This window comes from Chiloscyllium plagiosum, chromosome 14 (assembly GCF_004010195.1).
Source record: "Chiloscyllium plagiosum isolate BGI_BamShark_2017 chromosome 14, ASM401019v2, whole genome shotgun sequence".
Lineage (NCBI taxonomy): Eukaryota > Metazoa > Chordata > Chondrichthyes > Orectolobiformes > Hemiscylliidae > Chiloscyllium > Chiloscyllium plagiosum.
The window spans coordinates 41,501,193-41,524,679 of record NC_057723.1 but is presented as its reverse complement, the minus strand read 5'-3'; the positions used below and the strand labels follow the sequence as shown (position 1 = coordinate 41,524,679).

At 38.9% G+C, this 23,487-nt stretch overlaps 1 protein-coding gene across 7 annotated transcripts in view; it reads right to left on the bottom strand.

Moving 5' to 3' along the window:
* ppp3ca (protein phosphatase 3, catalytic subunit, alpha isozyme) overlaps positions 1-23,487 on the bottom strand; it is a 425,143-nt gene that overhangs the window by 214,620 nt on the left and 187,036 nt on the right. For 5 of the 7 annotated variants that reach the window (XM_043703681.1, XM_043703683.1, XM_043703682.1 and 2 more), the window contains one exon: positions 17,802-17,882. The exons of the other annotated variants lie outside the window; for them this stretch is intronic. In XM_043703681.1, coding sequence (XP_043559616.1) covers positions 17,802-17,882 — 81 coding nt within the window. The remainder of the gene's footprint in view (positions 1-17,801; positions 17,883-23,487) is intronic. 7 annotated transcript variants of the gene reach the window in all.

Genomic DNA, 23,487 nt, shown 5'->3' with positions numbered 1-23,487 from the left:
TTAAAGGGGTGCTTTATGCTTGATAGATCAAAGGGTTCTTTGTAATGTGCTTTAGTATAAATTTCATTCATAACTGTGAATTTGTTGCTTCTTATGCAATTCTGCTATGATTAATTGAACAAACGTGGATTGCTGTTAAGTCTTAATCACTTAGAATGTGTTGCTGGTTTTGATTCTTTAACATGTAAGTTCCAGGACTTCTTTCACATCGCATCAGTTGTATGACACTTTGAGTTTTTACTATTAATTCTGTGTCCTGTGATCCTGCCCCACTAGCTAACTGATGAAGGACCAGCACTCTGAAAGCTTGAACTCCCAAATAAACCTGTTGGACTACAACCAGGTGTTGTGTGATTTTTAACCTAAATATATCCCAAGTTTTCTGCATTCCTCCATTTATGGCTTTTTGTGCTCCCTAAATGTCACTGCTCTAACATTGGTGGCAATTTCATTCAGTTGTCTCGGTTCCGAGCTCTGGAATATCTACTCCACCCCTCTCCATTTCATTTTCCTCCTTTAAGACACAGCTTCCCTCTGTGATTAAGTTTTTCATCATCAGACCTAATGTCATCTTTTGGGACTTGATGTAAGTCATAATTTGTTTTATAATGCACTGCTGTGAAGCAATAAGGAACTTTTAAAAAATATATTCTTTATGCATCAGACACTTTCCAATGAATATTACTTATCAGTAATTGGGGACATGGTTATTTATATAATGCTACTGCTGGATGTAGCTTATTTCTTCATCCTTTTGTTTTAAAAAATGGATAACTAAGACCATACCAGGATCCATACTGACCAATTTTGGCAATTTGGTGTTAAAAGGTAGATGGTTAAAAGGTAGTGTATCGACATATCTTTTGGCTCACACTGATGATGCTAGTGTTTGTACCCACCCGAATGATGGATGTCCTCCCCAAAAAATGGAGGAAGGTCTGGCAGTGCTACGGAACTAAAATTCTCAGACATTACATTTGATATTTTTTGGGTCTTTGCTGTGCAAAAATTGATTGACAGATGTGTTTGTATAAGAGTACTTCAGAGTTAACTTTCTGTCTGTAAGGTGCTCTGAGATGTCCTGAGAATAGGTGACAATATGATTGAATTTTACATCATTTTTGAAAGGGAGAAGAGTGGAAATACTAAGACAAGTATTTTAAACTTAAATAAGGGCAACTACGTGGTTGTGAAAGCTGAGCTGGTTGAACTGAACTGACATACTAAGCTAAGTGTTATCAGGATCAATAGAGAAAATGGACGCTTTTAGGGGAATATTTCAAAATACTCAGAAAAAATATATCCCTATGACAAAGTGTGGTGTAAAATTATGTCCCAATACATGTGTGAATCATAATGTAACACATGTATTGGGCCAAGCAGTGGAATGTGGTGAAACGGTTAAAAATTATGTCCCAATACATGTGTGAATCTAACCGGAATGGAGGTGTTGCTTAGTCCCGTGTGAATCTTATTACACACCTCCCCGTGTGAATCTTCTTATCTGTATGTAACCAGAATGGAATGTGTTTTTTAGCCTTGCTCTGCTGTTCACATGAATGTTTATATCTGGAAAAGAGTATATCAGCTGGAAAAGTCTCCAGTTCGGTGAGTCTGCTCCGGGGTTACGTTTAACCGCCGAGCGTGGGTTGTTGGCAACCGCTCTACGAGAACTGACGGCTCCCAGTTCCGGTAACATGTAGAGTGAGTATAAGCCAGACCCGTTGTAAGTATGAGACCTGGTTGTGGCGACGCTGCGGGGAATAAAATGCTCATATTCTAGCAGACTCGCCTCTTGATCATTTGTTCTGTGTCAGACTACTCTCCTACGAACCTGACCTTGAGAATTTTTTAAAACACAAAGGAAAAATCCGAAATGGAGGACATATGATTTGCAATTAACTGAAGGAATTAAGAAAAGCATCAAACTTAAGGAAGAAGCATAAAATTTTGTTAGCAGATGCACTGTTGCTTATTTAGCAAAATTCACTAGATTCATGAAAGATCCCATCAAACTGGAAAGTAGCAAATATAAATTTTCTACTACAGAAGGAAGAGTGAACCCAGAACTAGTAGACAGCAGTGATGGAGAGAATTCTTTTTCCCTCCGAGGTTGGACAGACTTTGGAATTCTCTCGCTCAAAAGGCAGTTGGATTACTGCCATTGAATATTTTTAAAGTGAAGTTAGATAGATTCTTGTCAGGCAAGAAATCAAAGATTATCATGGGTAGATGGAAATATGGTACTTGCCACACATTCATGATTTTGCTCAATAGTGGAACAGGCTTGATGGGCTGAATGATCTACTTCTGCCTCCTGATCTGCACATTCATTTATGCATTGGACTCAAATGACAGTCTTTCTCCCAAGAATCGGAGAAACATTCTAGTAGTGCTGGGGTGAATATCCTCCGATATTACAGTAACACAAGTAGGTGATGGAGGGAAGTTTCACCATGAAGAGCATGTGTGCTTAGGTGTCGTGCTGGGATGGGAGAACTATTAAATTTGTCACTTTTCAAATTTTATAAACAGTGCAATTGTAACAGTTCAAAACAAAAGTAAGGACAGACTAGGCAAACTCATAATAAAGAATCATTTTTGAGCCATTCTGTTTTGAAAAGCTTAATCTTTATTAAATGCAAAATAAGACCACTACTTCTCGTCACACTCTTTCCATTGATTATAAATCAAAATTTGTGCATTGTTAGGGCATTTTCAGTCATTAATTTTAGTTGTTAGTCATATTATATTCATTACTTGCAGTGTTTGATATTTATTGTTTATATCTGCTCATTCCATAATACAAAAAAATCTGAATCATGCCAAATTCTGCCTATTTCTATTAACCATATCAGAAAACTAGAAGCGCACTGATTTATTTTTGTCTTTCACTTTGTCATGTCACAGCCAAATGGTTGTACAGTTGTTGTGTCTTCATTATTTGCTATTTGTGACATTTCTATATTAGAATGTTTTGCTAGAATATATATTACCGTGCAATACAATCATGGATTGAGGCAACACGTCTAGAATATCAGCTGGAAGGAGATAGAAATGTTTCTACTTAGGATGGTACATATATTGAATTACTACATGATTTTCCATCATTTCTTAAACCCGATATTTGCTTACTCCATCCTAGCATCATACTATTCCAACCAAATGAAAGTCTCTCTTCACCATGATTCATGCACTCCTTTTGAAGTCATGTTGGCAATAGAAATTCCCTCACAAGGAAACCTTTTGTTCCAACTCCACTAGAAAAGAATGCCATTACATATTTCCTACAGTCGTTAAAACTAAAACATTGCCAGTAATAATGCACTTTATCTTCTGAAGCATGCAGATTGCTGAAGGGCAATTTATCTAATATTATATACTTTTAATTCATTAAACACTGACAAATTTGTATCACTAAGGTTTAGGAAAATCTTCTGTTAAGCACATGAACTGCCTATCAAATCACTATTAATATTATATATGTTGCCACTACAAATTTGACAGAGAGAGATTAGCATGCAGATTAATAGCAGATTAGTGGCAGAACAATCAGATTCATTACAAAAATAAGCATTAAAATATCTTGTGCTGGATGTCACAACAACTCACACTCCCGAATAAAATATCAGTCAGAAACTGGCAATTGAAATTAAAGATGCGTGACAACAATAACACAAAGAGGGCAGAAACTGCCCCTCACTGGGAGGAATTCCTACCCTTAAGAGTTGCTATCTGATTTGTATAGCAGGAACTCTAGCAGTGCCATGAACTCTGTAGTGGGCACCTTTGGGAGGGTGGGTGGGGGTGGTGGTGGGGTTGGCAATCTTAGGTAGTGGGGATTAGGGCAAGTGAGTTGGTTTTGGAGATGAGGTGAGCAGGATGGAGGTATTATCACACCTAATAGAGAGTGCCCTCTTCCTTCCCATTATTTGAAAATGTATGTAAAATATGCCCACTCCCATCCATCTGCCCATACCAACTGTATTCTGGCATGGACAATGATTGTTGGGATCAATTCAGCTTGCTAACAAGTCCAATTCACCCTTATTTATTTATTTACATAAGAAGGGCTGATTTCTGATTTCAGAGGCCACACATTCTTTTATATAGAGGTGAGTTCATGGGTGGCTGAGAAGGTGGTAGTCTTGCTACCCCCTGGTTTACATTAACACTAACCAAAAACATGTTCAGTGGGACATGTAATATCCAGCCCATTGTTAAAAGTCTTCTATTTTAAAGCAAATAAATATATCATTTTTGGAAAGTTGAGAACACTGACATTCAGATCAAATTGATTCATCACGAGTTATATTCTTACATTGAATGCTGCAGAAGAGAACATACTTTTCATTTGATGGTACAAAACTTGAGTAATGCTGAAAGAAAGAGACATTTTGTCAAAGCTTTGTCTTATATTAATCAAGATGATTCACCAGAAATAACAAAGGAGAAACTATATTTATACTCTAAGAGAGGATAGTACTGATTGGATGGAAAGTGGACTCTGATCAGTGGTGGTGTTGCCATGATTTGATGTTGACTGACAGAGGCCAAACTTTGTTTACATTTTAAATGAGGCAGATTAACTCTGATTGGTCGAAGCTTTGCCCTGAGAAATGGACCAGACATTGGCTATTATCTATTGTGTTGATTTGAAATAGGTATTTCTGTGCACCTATTCTTTCTGTCTACAAAGAACAAAGAACATACGACAAGCCTGACTACCAATTATAAAATGGTTGTCCACATAATTCTTCACACACTCAGGATTATTTCATGAACGTTTCCCATTGTGGAATCATATCTGATGTTGGATACTATGTTGTGAGTTTTGAGCTTTGACAAAATGGGTCTTTTTTTAGCAATATTAAAAAATATACTTTAGTAGAAGTGACAAGGTGCAGCTATAATACACATTAGAATCGCAAACACAATTCTACAATCATTCTGAAGGTTTATCTTGTTAGCTTATCAAAAAGTATGCATTACATAGTTAAATTAAAGCGGAGTTGGCCATCATTTAAATAATTACAGCATATCGTACATAATTAAGTCTAAATTCTATTTGGCCAGAAATGAAACTAGGGTTGATGACATATTTTGTTCCATCTTACTGAGGATTATATAGAATATAAAGCATAAAAGCAGTTCCTTCAGCCCGACCACTCCATGCTGGCACTCATGCTCCACTTCAACCGCCTCCTGTCCTTCCTCACCTAAGTCTGATACCATCACTTTTTGTCATTTCTCCCTTGTATGTTTATCCAATCTTCCCTTAATTCATCTTACCTACTCTCTGCAAGTTCCACATTTTCATCATTCTCTGAGTAAAAATGATCATCCTGAATTTCCTTGCATCATGCCAGTGGTGGAAAAGGTGGGAAATAGCTGGTGCCTAATTTAGTAGGGCCATCCGGCACAGAGAGATCCACCAAGTAAATGCTGGCATCTTCGCAATAGGCTGTATGGCTGAATGTGTCATTCCTTTCAAGTACTCTTTGACCCCAAGAGAGCACAATAAGGTCCCCCTCCACCCCCGCTAGCCCAACTACCTCCACTCCAGCATTGTATTCCCTCAGCAACCACTTCTCCTACTCCCATAATGAGTCCTGTCTGACTAGTTTCACTACCCCACAGCCCACTCACTTGACTTTGAAATTGTGGCCATCAGTGCAGCCTCATCCTGCAGATTAACTCCAGTGATGCTGCTTAATAGCAAAACTATACATTGGCTGCTGATGACAAAACATGTCCTTGAATCATGTTCTCCACCAAAATGTGATTAAGCACACATCTATACTTTGCCATTGCAGCAGGATGCCTGCCACTCCTGCAATGTCTAGCTCTCTGTTTTCTGCCAATTAATTAGTGGCATAAAAATAGATCTGCAATGTATCAGTGTATAATAACATTTCTACAAAGAATACAACATCTATGTTTATCTGGTTTTCCAGATCCTCTTTCTCCCTTTATTGCCTCAACTGCAAATCAGCACTACTTGAGGGTGGGAGCGTTATGGGCAAGTGTACACGCCCATCTTTGATTATTTATTCGTTATGTGGGTGGTGCTACATGATTCTTAAGCTAAGTTAGCTGTTTTAGCATATATTGATAGTGCATTTTGATGATATTAGGTAGAGAATTCTAGGATTCTGATCAAACAACAATGAAGATTTGGAGGATTGTTGGTAGTGAGGGATGTTGTTTACGTCGGCTTTGGTTAGGTATTTACCGAGATTCCACATGGCAGAATGGTCGGAAAAATTAAAGACGATAGGATACAAGAAAATGTAGTGAGTAATATACAAAATTAGTTCAGTGACAATAGGCTGAGGAGTGGCAGATGAAGTTTAATTTAGATAAATGAAAGGTGCTGCATTTTCGAAAAGCAAATCAGAGCAGGACTTATACACTTAATGGTAAGATCCTGGGAAGTGTTGTTGAACAAAGAGACGTTGGAGTGCAGGTTCATAGCTCCTTGAAAGTAGAGTCACAAGTAGATAGGATAGTGGAAAAGGTGCTTGGTATGCTTTCCTTTATTGGTCAGAGCATTGGGTATAGGAGTTGGAAGGCCATGTTGTGGCTGTACAGGATATTGGTTAGGCCGTTTTTGGAATATTACGTGCGATTCTGGTCTCCTTCCTATTGGAAGGATGTTGTGAAACTTGAAAGGGTTCAGAAAAGTTTTACAAAAATGTTGCCAGGTTTGGAGATTTCAGCTATAAGGGAGAGGCTGAATAGGCTGGAGCATTAGAGGCTGAGGGGTGACCTTTTAGAGGTTTATACGATCATGAGGGGCAGGGACATGGATAGGATAAAAAGACAATGTCTTTTCCCTGGAGTGGGGGAGGCCAGAACTAGAGGTTTAGGATGAGGGGAAAAAGATATAAAAGGGACCTAAGGGGCAACTTTTTCACACAGAGGGTGCTGCGTGTATGGAATGAGCTGCAAGATGAAGTGGTGGAGGCTGGCATAATTGTAACATATAAAAGGCATCCAGCTGGATATATGAATAGGAAGTGTTTAGAGGGACATGGGCCAAGTGCTGGCAAATGGGACTAGATTAGGTTAGGATATCTAGTCAGCATGGACGAGTTGGACCGAAGGGTCTGTTTCCGTGCTGTACATTTCTATGATTCTATCACAAAAAACAAACAGCCTCCGCCAACAGCTGGCTTTGGGAATGGAAAGTGGTTTCCAGGGGATTCCAGGTGTCAGGATTAGGTTCTTTGCTAATGGTGGCAGATAATAATGATTTAACTTAATGTGGGAGGCAGTATTGGGAAATATATAGATGATACAAAAATTGACCAGGCAGTTCATGGTGAAGATCATGAATATCAAATCCAGGGCATAACAATGGTTTGGTTCAGTAGGCAGACAAGTAACAAATGAATTTTAATCCAGAGAACAGCATGGTTGTGTGCTTGGGTAGGGAAAGCAAAGAAAGAGAGTACATAATAAATGGAGGGTATTGAGAAGTGTGATAGAAGCGAGACACCTTAGACTGCATCCCCATGATCCCAGAAGACATAGGGCAGGTAGATAAAGTGGTAAAGAAGGTATATGGGATGCTTCTATTCATAGGGAATATGGAAACAGGAATGTGAGGCGAGAACCTTATAATAACTTGCTGGTTAGGGTAATGTTAGGGGTTTTGTGCATAGTTCTAGTCACCATATTACAAGAAGGATGTAATTGCTGTAGCAACAGTACAGAAGAAGTGTACAAGAATGTTGCCAGGGATTGAAAACCGCAACAATGAGGAACGTTTGAATATGCTATGGTTGTTTTCCTTAGAATAAAGGACTCTGACAGATGGCTTAATTAAGGTGTACAAATTGAACTCTATTTTTCCTCTACCTAGTGCAGTTTAAAAATTATACTTAGTAGCCATAGTGTGCTGGTGGTGGAGGGAAAAATATTGATTCAGTGCCAATGATCTCATCAATTAAAATGTTTTGCTTTTCAGTGGTGTTAAATTTCTTGAGTATCGTTTGAGACAAATGGCGATTTATTCAATCACATATCTGATTTGAGCTTTGTAGATACTGAAGAGGCTTCATCGGGTCAATTATCAGAGAAATTCTTTCTTGCATTTGTAGCCATAAACTGTTATGGTTACTCTAGTTAAGATTTTGTTCAAATGTTATCTGTGATATGTTGATGGTGGTAACTTGACAAGGAGGCATCAAACATAAATGCTGTTGTTTTCAGTTTGTTATAGATAGTCATTAACTTGAACCTATGCAACAGTAATGATACTTATCAATCCAAGGTTCGATATTAGAGAAGCCTTGCTGGAGGTTGCATTGAGACTGACTTGCATAGAATGATCATAGCACAGAAAGGAAGTATTTAGCTATTTATTGCCATGTTCTCTGCAAAAAGCGCATCATCCAATCCCAGTCTATTGCCCTTTCTCCACAGCACTGCATGTTTTCCCCTTCAAGTGTTTTCCCAATTCCCTTTTGAAAGCCATGATTGAATATGTTCCTCTCAGACTTTCAGGCAGTACACACCAGACTCTTATCACTCTTGCATTATAAACGATTTATTCTTTTTCCTTTTTTTTTCAAATACCTTAGGGTATATAATCTGATTCCGAATCCTTTTGCCAATATTGTGAGCTCCTCTTTGTCCAGATCTATAAGGATTTTGAACATCTCTATCAAATAGGAAATTGTTGGAGAAGATTCTTAAGGGGCAAGAGTTACTCACATTTGGAAAAGAATGGACTTATTGGGGATAGTCATAATGGCTTTGTGCAGGGGAGGTTTTGTCTCACAAAACTGTGAGTTCTTGAGGAAGTGACAAATTGATGAGGCTAGGGCTGTGGATGGTGTCTACATGAACTTTACTAAAGCATTTGACAAGATCCCTCATGGTAAGCTGATCCAGAAGATTAACTCATATGGGATCCATAAATTAATAAGTTGGATAAAAAAACTGCTTGGTCTTAGAAGACAGAGGGTAATTATCGAGGGGTGTTTTTCTGACTGAAGGTATGTGAGCAATGGTGTTTCACAAGGATCATTTCTGGAACCTCGTTATATATGTTATATATATAAAAATGATTTGGATGAAAATGTAGGTGGTCTGATTATTATGTCTACAGATGACATGAACATTTGTGCGGTTGTGGATAGTGAGGAAGGGTGTCAAAGGATACTTGTTGGAAATTTGGGCAGAGAACTGGCAGATGGAGTTTAGTTGAGCAAGTGCAAAGTGATGCATTTTGGGAGGTCAAATGCAAGAGGAAAACAAAGTAAACAACAACCTTAGGAGCATTGATATACTTAGGAATCTTGGGGTGCAACTCCATAGCTCCTTTAAAATGACAAGACAAATTGATAAGGTGGTAAAGAAAGCAAATGGCATGCTTGCCTTCATTTGTTGGCAAGTCATGCTGCAGCTAGAAAAATTTCAGGTCGGTCACCTTGAGTATTGTGTATAATTCTGGTTGCCACACTATTGGAAGGATGCAAAGGTTTCAGAAAGTGTATAAAAGATGCTTACTAGGAATCTGCGTGAATTGGAGTGCATTAGCTAAAAGGAGAAGTTTGTCAAAACTTGGATTGTTTTCCCTCCAGTGTCGGAGGCTGAGGGAACAACTTGATTGCAGTATATAAAATAAGAAGCATGGACACGGTGGATAGTCAGAGTCTTTTTCCCAGGGTGGAAATGTCAAATACCAGGGGGCATAGGTTTAAGGAGATATACAAGTTAAGTTTTTTTTTAATATCGAGGGTGGTAGGTGTACTCATTGTAACACAATCAGCCAGGTGGACCTCAGAGTATGAGTTTCCTGATTGGGGCTGTTAATCTGGTCCAATTATGGTGCCCTGACTGACAGTGTCAGACATCCTGTTCACTCTGAGAGGTGACTCTGAGGGAGCTGGATCAGTGTCAAGGACTCTCCACATGTAAATAAAAGGTGACTTGGTGATAGGATACAGGCCTCTGTTGATTTATTTTGGTCTGTGCCTGATACAAGCTGCCAGGGGAGGTGACAGACAAATAAACAGTCAGGAAGTAGAGGGATAAGGACCATGTGCAGGCAGTTGGAATTAGTTTAGAATAGCATCATAATTGGCACAGACACAGTAGGCTGAAGGGTCTGTTCCTGTGCCGTACTATTCTAAGTTCTATATTGTGTTCTAACCTATTCTGCTCTAAGAACTGGCTTATCCAATCTATCCATGTGACTGACATCCTCACCCAGGAAAAATCTTATACATCTCCTCTAAAGCATTCACATTCTTCCAAAATTACCATTCTCAGAATTGGATACATGCTCCAATCAAGGGCAAACTAGTGTTTTATCAAGACTTATCATGACATCCTTGCTTTTGTACTCTATGACTCTAAGCTGAGACTCAGTAAAGGATTTTGCAGAGCTTCATTTTAAGCAAGTATATTTGTTTCCATATTATTATTTCTTAAGTAACCCAAGCTAACTGAAAATGGTATAACTAACAAAACTGCAGTAGTCCCTTGGCTTTACATCTCTTTCATTGTAGTGGCCTCTTGTTACTCACAAGCCTGCAAGATAACTTTGCTATATTCAGTTAGACTTGGTCAGGTTTATTATGCACATAGATCTTTCAAATTTTAAATCATGATAATTTCTATAAATTGCAACATAGATTGGTTCCCTGGTAGCATTGGAATTTGAATGAGAATATTTTAACATTCATATCATTAGTTTACAATTCATTTAAAAATCTTTAATGTCTAGGTTTGCACAGAAACCAACATAAACAACATTTCTAAACAAAAGTTCAAATAATTACAATTATACTTGGACAACATAGGATTGAAAATTGGTTGTACTTTCTCATTTCATCTTTCTCGAAGTCAGGAATGTCATAGTTAGACCCATTACAAATCTGTTCTCTCAAATATACAAGATATCATTGCTGCGAGCTATCTAAACAAAAAACATTAGCACGTGGTGCTGAAATTCCTTTCACTATTCCACCAGCAACTTCCCATGAGCACATTAGCCCCAGTTATATTGATGCGGAAATCATTCAAATTATTCCTGTAGACATTTTAATGATGTCTATTACCTTGGCACCAGGATGTGGGAGCCCATAGAAACACCAGTCCATACTCTTGAATATCAAACATGCTGGATTTCTATACTTTGCTTTACCCCAACAATCTGCCCTCACTTCCCCCAATCTTGTACAATCATTTGCCCCAGAGTGCCAACGACACTCTCCCAGGGGTGTTTATGTGCACATTCCTATTTAGCACTAAAAATCAACTTGACAATGCAACAAACCTGGTAGATTCCTGTGCTACCTGCCTCTTGCTGCAACTTTGAATGGCCAATTATTTATCATTTTCCTGTCCTTTGCAGCTGTAGCTCACTACAAAGTGACTACCTCCTAGAACCACTCTGTGTGAATTCCCAGCATTTCAGATATCCCACTCGGTATCCAGCCGCTCAAAATTTTAATTACTGGAGACACTTCCTGCTACGTTCTGCATGATTTCTAAGGACAAATAGAAAGTCCTGAAAATTTCTCATGAATTACAAACAACATATCTAGCTTTCCCAACAACTCATTTAAATGTTTGTTTAATTATAGGTTTTTTTTTTAGTTTTGTACACCTATTTATTATTCAATTATTTATGCATAGTCAATTTTTATTTAATGCATTTCTGATCCTATTAACGTTGGTATCATTTATCATCTCATTATGTCTAATTGATGACCCTGATTTATTTATTTACTGTTGCTCTTAGTTTCAAGTTCTTAGCACTTCTATACAAAATTCCCAGTCTCACCCAATTTACCATAACTTATTTCCAAAAATGCAATTTTGGAAATTATGAACATTACATAGGTTTGATGAAAGTAAAGGATTATTATAGGGAGAGAGTCTTTAGGCTGCAGGCAGAAGGTGGCTGAATGGACTTGTCAATTATCCAGAAATTTAAATCTGGCCAACAAATTAAAATAAGCGTAACTGAATAGCGATCAGGATAAAAACCACCAAAGACGAAAGAACCAAAATAACTGACCCAGTCAATGCATACACTCAGCATCAGATAGTGATCCTATGATCATCAGCAGCAAGGCAGAACATACCACAAATTGGCTAATAGCCAGCAAAAGTTTTGAATAAACTGATTACATGTTTGGGAATGTTGCACTTCTGTACTGGAGCTCAAAATTGGCATGCATTCATAGAAACTCCTGTGATTAGAAGTTACTTTTGAGCGATCTGTTCTAAGATGTTATAACACACTGCAAGAGCAGGTGAGACTTAAACCTCAACCTTTCAGGCAAGAGGTAGGATCAATCAATTGGAGAATAAATACATTGGCTTAAGAAACTTTGACCTAATATCTATCATGCAGGGACAAGAATGTTTGGTGAGAAAAGCAGATTGTCAGTTAAAGGCTTGGGCCCTTTTGAGCAGCAAATCATGTCATTCAAGAAATTCATTCAGAAATGGCTATGGTCATGTGATTATCATTTATGTATGTCACAGATATCAATATGTGATACAAACTCCTAATCAAATCACTGAAGAATTTGAAAATAGTAGCATTTACTATACATCTCTACTAAACTAGAAAAATGAGTGTGCTTACAATCCCAGGTGATGTCATATTAGGTCAGGATGATCACTTGTCCAAAATGCACTTGCAGAGCATACACGTAAGGAACAAAGGATCAAAAATTGTCCAGCCAAGAGTCTCCATTATCCAATTAAACCATGATTGAGTTGTATTTCAACTCAATTTGCCTGCCTTATCTCCAGCAGTACATTGAAATCAGTTTTATATACAACTGTGCCCACATACTTTGTTTTATTCACTGTTCTTTGTTGACTATCCTTCATTTGTACAAGTCATTAGCACATTCCTCTTAAGACATTTTGAGAAGCTTTGAGAACATTACTCTTAATTAAGTTGTGCATACATTTTATCAATAATCTTTCAATGTAATATGGCAAAGAAATAGAAACATTGCCAGGAAATAAAACTGTGCTTTGGAAGGAATTTATTTTGTTATTTAACAAAAATATGATTGTGTAAATTAATAAGTCCTAACATATTCCAAACAACAAAATTGGATGGCAGATTCTTCTGTATTTCTCCCAAGGACATGTACGTTGATAAATTAACAAAATTAAAATATACAATCATTGAATTCTACAGTACTACAAGAAGGAAGCCATTCAACCCATCATGTCTGCACCTGCTCTTGAAAGAACAACCCAGCTAGTGTAATTCACCAGCCCTTTAAATTTTTCACTTTCAAATTTATATCCAGCTCTTTTCAACCCTCCCATGGAATTCACATGCACTACTCTCTCAGGCAGCGCATACCAAATCCTCACAACTCTCTGAGCAAAGAAGTTACTCTTCATCTCACTCCTAGCTCTCTTGCTGACAATTTTGAAATTGTGACCCATAATTACTGACATACCAACTAATGGAATCAGAATATCCTTCTTTATCTTGTTAAAATTGTTCAAAATTTTGAACAACTCAATAAGATCTCCTCTTAATCTCTGCTCCAAGGAGAACATGCCCAAATTCTCTAATCCAATCTGTCATTCCTGTTGTCATTCTAGCAAATCTCCTTTGCACCCTCTCCAAGGCTTTAACACCCTTCCTTAAATCCCATCACTCCCTTGCTTTTATACTCTATGTCTCTATTTATAAACTCAAGGATCTTACAAGCCTTCTTAACAACTGTTTCAACTTCAGAGATTTCTGCATTGAACCCCAAGATCCTTCTGCTCCTGTACTCTCTGCAAAGTTGAGCTTGTATTGTCTCTGTGTCTCTTCTGAGTCATAGAGACATACAGCATGGAAACAGACCTTTCAGTCCAACCAATCCATAATCCCAAACTAAACTAGTCCAACCTGACTGCCTCTGGCTCACTTCCCTCTAAACCTTTCCTTATCATGTATTTATCCAAATGTCTTTTAAACTTTGTAATTGTACCCACATCAACCACTTCCTCAGGAAGTTTATTCCAACGTGAATCACCCTCTGTGTAAAAAATTTGCCTTTTTTAAAAAATCTACCTCTTCTTACCTTAAAAATATGCCCCCTGGTCTTGAAATTCCCTGTCCTCGGGAAAAGACAACTATCACAAACTCTATCTATCCCTCTCATTATTTTATGAGGACGTCGCCTCTCAACCTCCTATGCTCCAGTGAAAAAGGTCCCAGTCTTTTCAGCCTTTCTTTATAACTCAAACCTTCCATGCCCATACCTGGTAAATCTCTTTTGAACCCTCTTCAGCTTGAAAATATCCTTCTGATAACTGGGTGACCAGAAGTAATTTTCTTAGGCAGAAAACTAGCCACCCAGAATACACGAATACCAATTAGCCACCAATGTACGTGACCCACTATCACTGGTATCCTTACACACAAAGAAGGACACCACTTCAACTGGGAAAACACATCCATCCTACGACGCTAAACAGGGACATGCATGAGAATTCCTAAAGGCCTGGCATTCAAAACGGAACTCCATGAATAAACCACATTGATTTGGACCCCACTTACCAATCTCTGAGAAAAAGAACTGGAAATGATATTACCCACCTTAAGAGACCAAGACACATAAATAGAAAACGGGACATAACACCAGCGCTTCACCAGAGGCTCACTAATGATGTTACCAAGCATGGTGACGAAATGTCAGAAAACAAACCTTCCAGCTCAGCGAGCACCCGTACAACCTGAACCTCAACCTGAGCTACAAATCTCAAAAATCACAAATGCCCATCTATAACTTTGCACTGTTTCTTATCTTTGAGCTAATTTCTAATCCTCTGCTGCCAAGAACCCATCAATCTCAAATTGCTTATCAACTAGCAATGTAGAATCATATCAAATGTTGTCTGAAAGTCAAAATATATAACTCATACAGCAATACGCTCATCTACTGCCTGTATCACCTTGTCAAAGAATCCAATTAAATTTGCCAGGCATGACCTGCTGTTGACTGTCTAGATTTAACTTATTTTTCTCTAAGTGTGTATTTACCTTGCCTCATATTAGGGTTTCCATCAGTTTTCCCACTATTGACCTCATTCTGTCAGGCCTTTAGCTTCATGGGTTATTCTTTGCCACTTTCTTAAACAATGGTATCACATTTGCAATCCTCCAGTGCCATGGGACTAATCCTGTGTTCAGAGGCACCTGGAAAATTTCTGTCAAAGGCTCTGCAATTTGCTCCTTCATGTCTCTCAGCTACCATCCCAATCTGGCCCAGCGATCTCTCTATCTAGAATGCTGCCAAACATTTTTGCACTTTTTCAATGTGCTGCTCTGTTGCTCAACACCCACATTTTCAACTCAGCCAATGTCACCAATTTCTAATTTGGTGAAGCCAAAAGCAAAGTACTCACATAGTATCTCTGCCATACCCTTTGCTTCAGTAAGCAGTTTACTCTGCTTGTTCCTTATGGGCCACACTTTATTCTTCACTAATCTTTTAGTATTAATATGTTTTAAGAACATTTTCCAATTTATTTTCGCACAACCTGCAAACCTTTACTCATACTTCCTTGTTTAAGCCTTAGCCTCACTTGTGCATTTGATATACTTTTGCTGATTGTGATTGCTATAATTATTCAATGTGCATCATATACTATTCTTCACTAATCTTTTAGTATTAATATGTTTTAAGAACATTTTCCAATTTATTTTCGCACAACCTGCAAACCTTTACTCATACTTCCTTGTTTAAGCCTTAGCCTCACTCGTGCATTTGATATACTTTTGCTATAATTATTCAATGTGCATCATATACCTCCTTTCTCTTCTTTATTTTCTCATCACTATTCTTAGACATTCAGGGTACACTAGCTTTTGATACCCTGTGTTTATTGTTCACAGGTATGTACCTAGCTTGTACCCAATTTATATCTCTTCTATTGCTTTATCTGCCAAAATGTGTTTCTATATCAACATGTTCCAGTTAAACTTTTGGAGATTCCAGCCATCTCTGCCATTTTCCAGTCTGGGATATTAATCATTGACTTTTATCCTTTTCCAACTTAATATGTTACCCATTATATTATGATCACTATTTCCCAAATGCTCTCCCACTCTCATGTTCTCCACCTAGTCTACCTCATTCCTAGAACCAGAACCAGCACAGATTCTTCCTTGCAGGGCTGGAAATATACTGTTCCAGAAAGTGCCCCTTCACACATTGCAGAAATCTCTCCCCTTTCGTACCCCCCACAATACCTCTTTCCCACTCTACCCTCGGCTAATTGAAATCACCAACTATCACAACTCTACTTGTCCTGCAGATTTCCATAATCTATCTACAAATGCTCTCTTCTACTTCCTCCCAAATATTTGGAAGCCTATAATAAATAAAAACAAGGTAACTGCACCCTTCCTGTTTCTCACCTCCAACCATATAGATTCTAATTCAGTAACTGCATCTCGTTCAAGCTCACCAACACTATATTTGACCAAGATTGCTACAGCTCCTCCCTTTTTACCCACTCTGTTTCTACTAAAAACCTTATAACTGGGATGTGGTATCCACTCCTAGCTTGAGCCATGTTTCTCTTAATACTATTTTGTCATATCATCCGGAGCAATTTTGGCTTCTAATTCCCCAATATTGTTCACGATACTCTGTGTACTTACATACACAAAATTTAAACCTGCCCCACCTCTTTCTTACCCATTGGAAGATGACCTTTTCTTTGTTCACAGTCAATACTCAAGCCTTCCCTTACTTATTTTCCCCCATCTTGTCTCCTTTGCCCTCCCTGGCACTTTCAAAACAAGGCCCATTCGTCAACCCACTCCCCTGCCTTCTAAGTATAAATTCACCCACTATTCTATTTACTTTCTCAGCCAAGAAACTAGACAATGTTACCCAGCATGGTGACGAAACATCTGAGAACAAATCTACCAGCTCAGCATTCAAATGTATAACCTGAATATTGCAATTCATTTACAAGCAAAAAAAGTCAAAAGTTATATTTTTGCACTTAAATATAAATTTTGACCAACAATCATAGTGCATTTAAATGTCTGAATATAATGTTCCATTTATTCAGTAGTATTTTTAACTAAATATGCAACAGACAAAATAAATTATTTAAACATAGAATTATATAGAATTATCAGCACAGAAACTGCTGTTTAATCCATTTGACTAAAAGGATCTCTGCTGGTGTTCAGTCCTCATACAAACCCCTCCCCTTTAAATCACCACTCCCAATGCTATTTATATTTTTCTCTTTAATATGCGCATTAAGATTCTCTTTAAACACACTTATTGTTCAACGACTTCATGTGACAATGAGATCCACATTTTCAGCATTGTCTACATATATATGTTCTTCCTAAATCCATGCATATCCAATATTTAGTCCTCATTGTTCTGGACTTACCTACAGTTGGAACAGTTTCTCCAAATCAACCTAATTGAAATGCTTCATTATGTTAAATAGTTCTACCTGTCAAAGTCTTGAGTCTCAAAAGTAACAGAGAGTAGGGAGTGGGCAGAGGTAGGTAATGTGTGGGGGAAGGCAGACATGGTGGTGCTTATGGAGATCTATCGTTCAGCAGTGATCCTTTCAAATATATACTGAAGATTTGAGAATGGTGTGGGATGGGATTTTGGGTTCAGACTCAGGCCCTGGAGACAGAGAAATCGTGCTGGGTAGTGGTAGGGGTGTCTGATCAAGGGGATGGAAACAGGTAAGCTTGGCGGACTAGGGAAGCACTCCTGCTCCTCCTGACCCACAAGTAGTGCTGGAAAGGCACTTACCTGTTCCATCCAGCCGTTCGCGCCTCCCTTCACCTTTCGGATTTCCCGAGGTTCGGGAAACCCGGTTTGCCATCGTTAAATCTGCAACAGAGATAAAATCTTAGGCACGCAGCCTCATTAAAATAATTTAAATGACCAATCTGCCTGAAGAGGACAGATGAGTCACATTCCTAACCCACCTCAATTAATACTGGAAGTGGGCCTATCAAAGGTGGATTGAGATTAGTTTTCCCATTTTTCTCTATTTTCTCACTTTTTATGGCCATATCAAAATTTTGTGTTGCTATTTTTAACAATGTAGATTTCTGTTATAGCAAATTTCTTTGCTGCTTTAATCCATTTAATTTCTTATCCTACACGGAATATTATTTCTAACAAAATACCTCCCTTGACTTCCATATTATAAACAGCACCAATCAATGTAGTATTACTAAAGAATTTTAACACAAGACTTCCAATTGCAGAGTCCAAATTATTTGTGTATGTGGTCTTAATACACATCCCAAATGGGATGACACTTTGAATCTCCTACAACACCAAGAAATCTCCCTTAACTTTCATTCTCTGCTCTCAGTTTTTTTGGCAATCTTCCAATCTATTCCATTACTTGGCCACTGACTCTACCCGCTGGAAACTTTGTGTGAATCAGTTAAGTGACATCCTGTCAAGCATATTTTATAGTTTTTCAGATAATCAATTATTTTCAATTGTAAAAATGGATGGTTAGCACAGAATACTTAAATATTGGAAAATATTGTCTGAGCTTTTCTTCCACTGGCAGATTAGCAGATGGCCAAGGCTAGCACCTTTGCTTGTGTTATTGCCGCTAACCCACTGCTAATTTCATTCTTGGAGATAATACTGTTTCTCATAGGCTCACAGCCACCAGGATAGAGATGAATTCAATGCTACACCCTTCTTAAAGGCACACATGTTTCTGTAGATCAGCAATCAAAACACCAAGCAGCCTTTAGAGTGTCAGTTGTTAAAAGGGCTGACGGATCTTTTGAGACATCCAAGCAGGTTCTTTTGATGAAGCTGATTCTTGCTCTATCCGTCGATAAAGATGCAATTAGCAAGTTTTGATAAGATTTGTAGCTCAGGCTAGGTTCTGGATGTAGGTTTGCTCGCTGAGCTGGGAGGTTCATTTCCAAGTGTTTCGTCACCCTACTAGGTAGCATCTTCAGTGGGCCTCAGGCAAAGCAGTGTACATGATTCCTGCTTTCTATTTATATGATTGGGTTTATTTGGGTTGGTAATGTCATTTCCTGTGGTGATGTCATTTCCTGTATTTTATCTCAGGGAGTGATAGATGGGGTCTAACTAGATGTGTTTGTTGATAGAAGCATGGCATTCCAACAGGAATTCTATAAATTCTCGTGTGTCTCTCTGTTTGGCTTGTCCTAGAATGGATGTGTTGTCCCAGTCGAAATGGCGTCCGTCCTTATCTTTATGTAAGGATACTAGTGAGAAAGGGTCATGTCGTTTGTGGCTAGCTGGTCTTCATGTATCCTGGTGGCTAGTTTTCTGCCTGTTTGTTCAATGTAGTGTTTGTTACAGTTCTTGCACAGTATTTTGTAAATGACATTAGTTTTGCTTGTTGTCTGTATAGGATCTTTCAAGTTCATTAGCTGCTGTTTAAGTGTTTTGGTGGGTTTATCGGTTACCATGATACCAAGGGGTCTGAAATGACCGCCAGACCACTCAGACCCCTTGGCATCATGGGAACCGACAAGCCCATCAACACACTAAAACAGCAGCTAATGAACTTGAAAGACCCTATACAGTTAAAAAGCAAAACTAATGTCATTTACAAAATACTGTGCAAGAACTATAACATACACTATACTGGACAAACAGGCAGAAAACTAGCCACCAGGATACATGAACAACAACTAGCCACAAAATGACATGACCCTCTCTCACTAGTATCCTTACATAAGATAAGGAAGGACACCACTTCAACTGGGACAATACATCCATCCTAGGACAAGCCAAACAGAAACAATGATGAGAATTCCTAGAAGTATGGCATTCCAACAGGAACTCTATCAACAAATACATCGAGTTAGACCCTATCTACCACCCCATGAGAAAAAGAACAAGAAATGACATCACCACAGGAAATGACACCAACCCAAAGAAACCCAAACATATAAATAGAAAGCATGAATCATGTACACTGCTTTGCTTGAGGCCGACTGAAGATGTTACCTAGTAGGGTGACGAAATGTCTGGAAATGAACCTCCCAGCTCAGCGAGCCAACCTACATCCAAAGATGCAATTATTTTTAATCAAAGGTACCTGCCATCCAGGCTCCCTTTGAACCATACTCTTGTTTTTGGCAAATGAAACTAAAGGGTTTGCTATCACTGCTCCCTCAGTACAGTTTTAGGATAAAACAGCAGATTATGATCACAGTTAAACAACTGGAGCTCAAAAGGACCATGATACTGTTAGGCAGCATTCTTGTTGCCTACAATTTAGTGCTGAAGTTTCCCAGTTAAGGACAAGAGGCCAGTGAGTAAACCCATGACCACGTATAAATTGTTAAAAATCACACAACAACAGGTTGTATTCCAACAGGTTGATTTAGAAGCACTAACTTTTGGAGTGCTGCTCGTTGATCAGGTGATGGTAGTGTGTAAGATCATAAGGCTACAGATTCTGTGTCTTATGATCTTATACTCTACAACCACCCGATGAAGGAACAGCACTCCGAAAGCTAATGCTTCCAAACAAACCTGCTAGCCTATAACCTGGTGTTGGGTGTTTTTTAAATTTGTCCATCCCAGTCCAACACCTGCTCTTCCACACCTTTTATTGTCTACTGCCAGATTTTTGATAGTTGGATGAAGTTAAAATCCAGCTCAATATTTTTATGTTACACTTGAAGCGTACTGCTGGCTTCATTATTTTAACTGTTAATCTACTTTTGTCCTGAAGATTAACATGAATTGTTCAATCCATAATATTTTAATGTTACTAGCAAGGCTGGATGGGCAACAGTCACTAATATTGCAAACCAGAGAGCCCATAGTTAACTCAGGCAAATTGCAAAGGTCAAAAGTGGGTGTTTGATAATTATTACACAGTTCAAATTCCTTCACAGTTCCTCAGATAATGAAGCAGTTCCACATGCATCAAGACAACATTCAAGTTGAGGCTTATAAGTCTAAGAAGTAGATTCATGTCATACACAGGTCTCAGAGAGAGCCTCGTCACCTCATCTTAACATTGAATGGTTGAAATCTCCCGTAAGCAACAACCAGGAGGTCCCTAATGGCCAGAAACTCATTGGACCAGTGACAAAGTTGTACCAACTCAAGTAGGTCAGAAGCTAAGTATTCAGTGATGTGTGACTCATCTCTTGTCTACCCAAAGTCTCACAGTAACCTGCAAGGCACCCAGATCAATACACTAAGAAAGCTTGGTATCATCTGGGTCAAAGTCATCCTCTTTTTCCATCACCAACATATCATTGCTAGTGCGTGTACAGGAGTGAGTTGCAACCGTTTGATTGGCAATAACTTCAAAATGTACAAGCCATACATCTAGAAGTATCAGGGCAACACGCAACCTGGAATACCACTAACTACAATGACCAGTTCAAGTGACACAGCATCCCAGCTTAAACACATCGCTTTCCCCTCATCTTATTTGGTTAAAATTCTAGAACTTCCAATCTCTTTCAGCTTGTAGACTGCAGTAGGTCAAAAGACAATCACAATGTTCTGAAAGGCAGGTAGAGATGAGCAATACATGCTAATCTAAACCTGCACCACTCATATCCCAAGAAAAAAAGGAAAAATCACTAATCAATGACAAACTTCACAGTAGCAAAATGTTATAGGAATCATTTGATGTATGGAATGATGTAGATTTATTTCCAGTTCTAGTACACGGTGCTGGATAGTTACTCAAAGCCAGAAAGAGAGGAAGGTTGGATAGTGCAGGTCGTTCGAGAAGAAAAAACATTTAGACTAGAAACACAAAATTAAAGATTTCTTTCACATCCTGTCAAATTTAATAGCAGGATGACCAGTAAAGGCTTGTGGCAAGTTTCCTGCCTGACAACTATCCAGTTTGACAGACGTGTTAGGCTGGATGCCACTTTTCTGCTCCAATCTGGACAACCAGAAAGGCAAAAAACTCAGGATGCAGCCATCCTTCCCTCTTTTTAACAATTTCTATTCCTGCATTTCAGCAGGTAGCACTACATTTAAAATAAAGTAAAAGGAGATACATAGCCTCCTTGAAAGATTATGAATTCATGCCATCTTGACCATGGCCCTCGAGCGCATTCAAGTTGTGAACAATGTACAAACCAACTTTAACATCAATTAAAACGCCTGTTAAGATAATTATTGGAACACTCAATATGTCCTTAACATTAAAATATTATTGGTGGTCATGGGGGAAAGATCTGCGACCTTGCAGCATGACCACATACAAACCACATGTGAAACACAGAGATCAAGCCTGCCAACACACACAGAACACACCCACAATGCCCCAGTCTCCGCCAAACAGGCTAACAAAGAAACCAGACATGGCCAAGCTACTCCCAGACGAGAGAATACACTTCCCAAACAACATTCCCAGTAAGCTCCCAGCCCCGATTAGCACTGCGGTCCCAACACCCTAAGGGCAGGCTCATTTCCCATTCAAACCGATACCACATAATCAAAGAGGCAGACCTAAAGGCCCAGAAGACTTTGCGCGCAGGAGGAACAGAACGGACAGACCTGGATTCCAGGAAAAGGGACATTTGCACATATTCATGCAGACGGGAAATACAATAAAGAATCTTCAAGACATTCTCACCTACTCACAGAGATGGCTGGAATCTCCTGTGTTAATTGCAAATGAATTGCTACTGCCGGACACTTGATTAATTTCAGTTCAGTTTGTTCTTGTTTTAGTCCCTCTATAATTATCACCATTATACTGTAACTGCTTTACCATTAATCACCTTTGTGTTGTAACCCTATAAAACCTACCGGCACCTTCCGCTCGGGGAAGAGAATTCTGGCCGCCTGTGCAGAGAATCAGTTCTGTGTCAGCCTGGTCAATTTCTCTTCTGTGATATCATTTTATTTTTAGTAAACCGCTCGTCAGTTTCACCGCGATTCTCGTTTGTGGTCTCTGATTCACTGGGCTGAATTTCTCTGACAGTTTGGCGTAGTCAGCAGGCCCTTTCTATCAACAGTGTAAGTGAACCTTGACTTTTCATCTTGTGCTCAATTCAGAACCGGCAGCTAGCTTTGCCCCAGCGGGTCATTCCTACAACAAGTTGGGCATATGGGGGGAGTAGCCACAATTCTGATCTACTGCGGCAGCATTTTGGCACTGAGCTGTTTTCCCTGCTGGAGTGAAGCAGGTCAAATTATACCCCAAATGGTGCCCATTTACGCAGATGCACAATGAGACTTGAGCCAGCCAGCAGCCGCGTGCCTGATCCAGCCAGGGGAAAGACGGATCTGCAGGAGTTCCCAGTGAGACAGAAGGAAAGACCGTCCATCAAATCCTTGCTTAAAAGATCTAAAGAACGGGAAAAATGACAAGGGCAGCAGCTGCTGGCCTGTTTGGTGTCTTGTGGGTTTTTTACCTGCATGTTTGTGGTTTTCAAGTGTATATTTTGCGGTTTGTAAATATTTGACCATGGTCTGTCACTGCATGCCC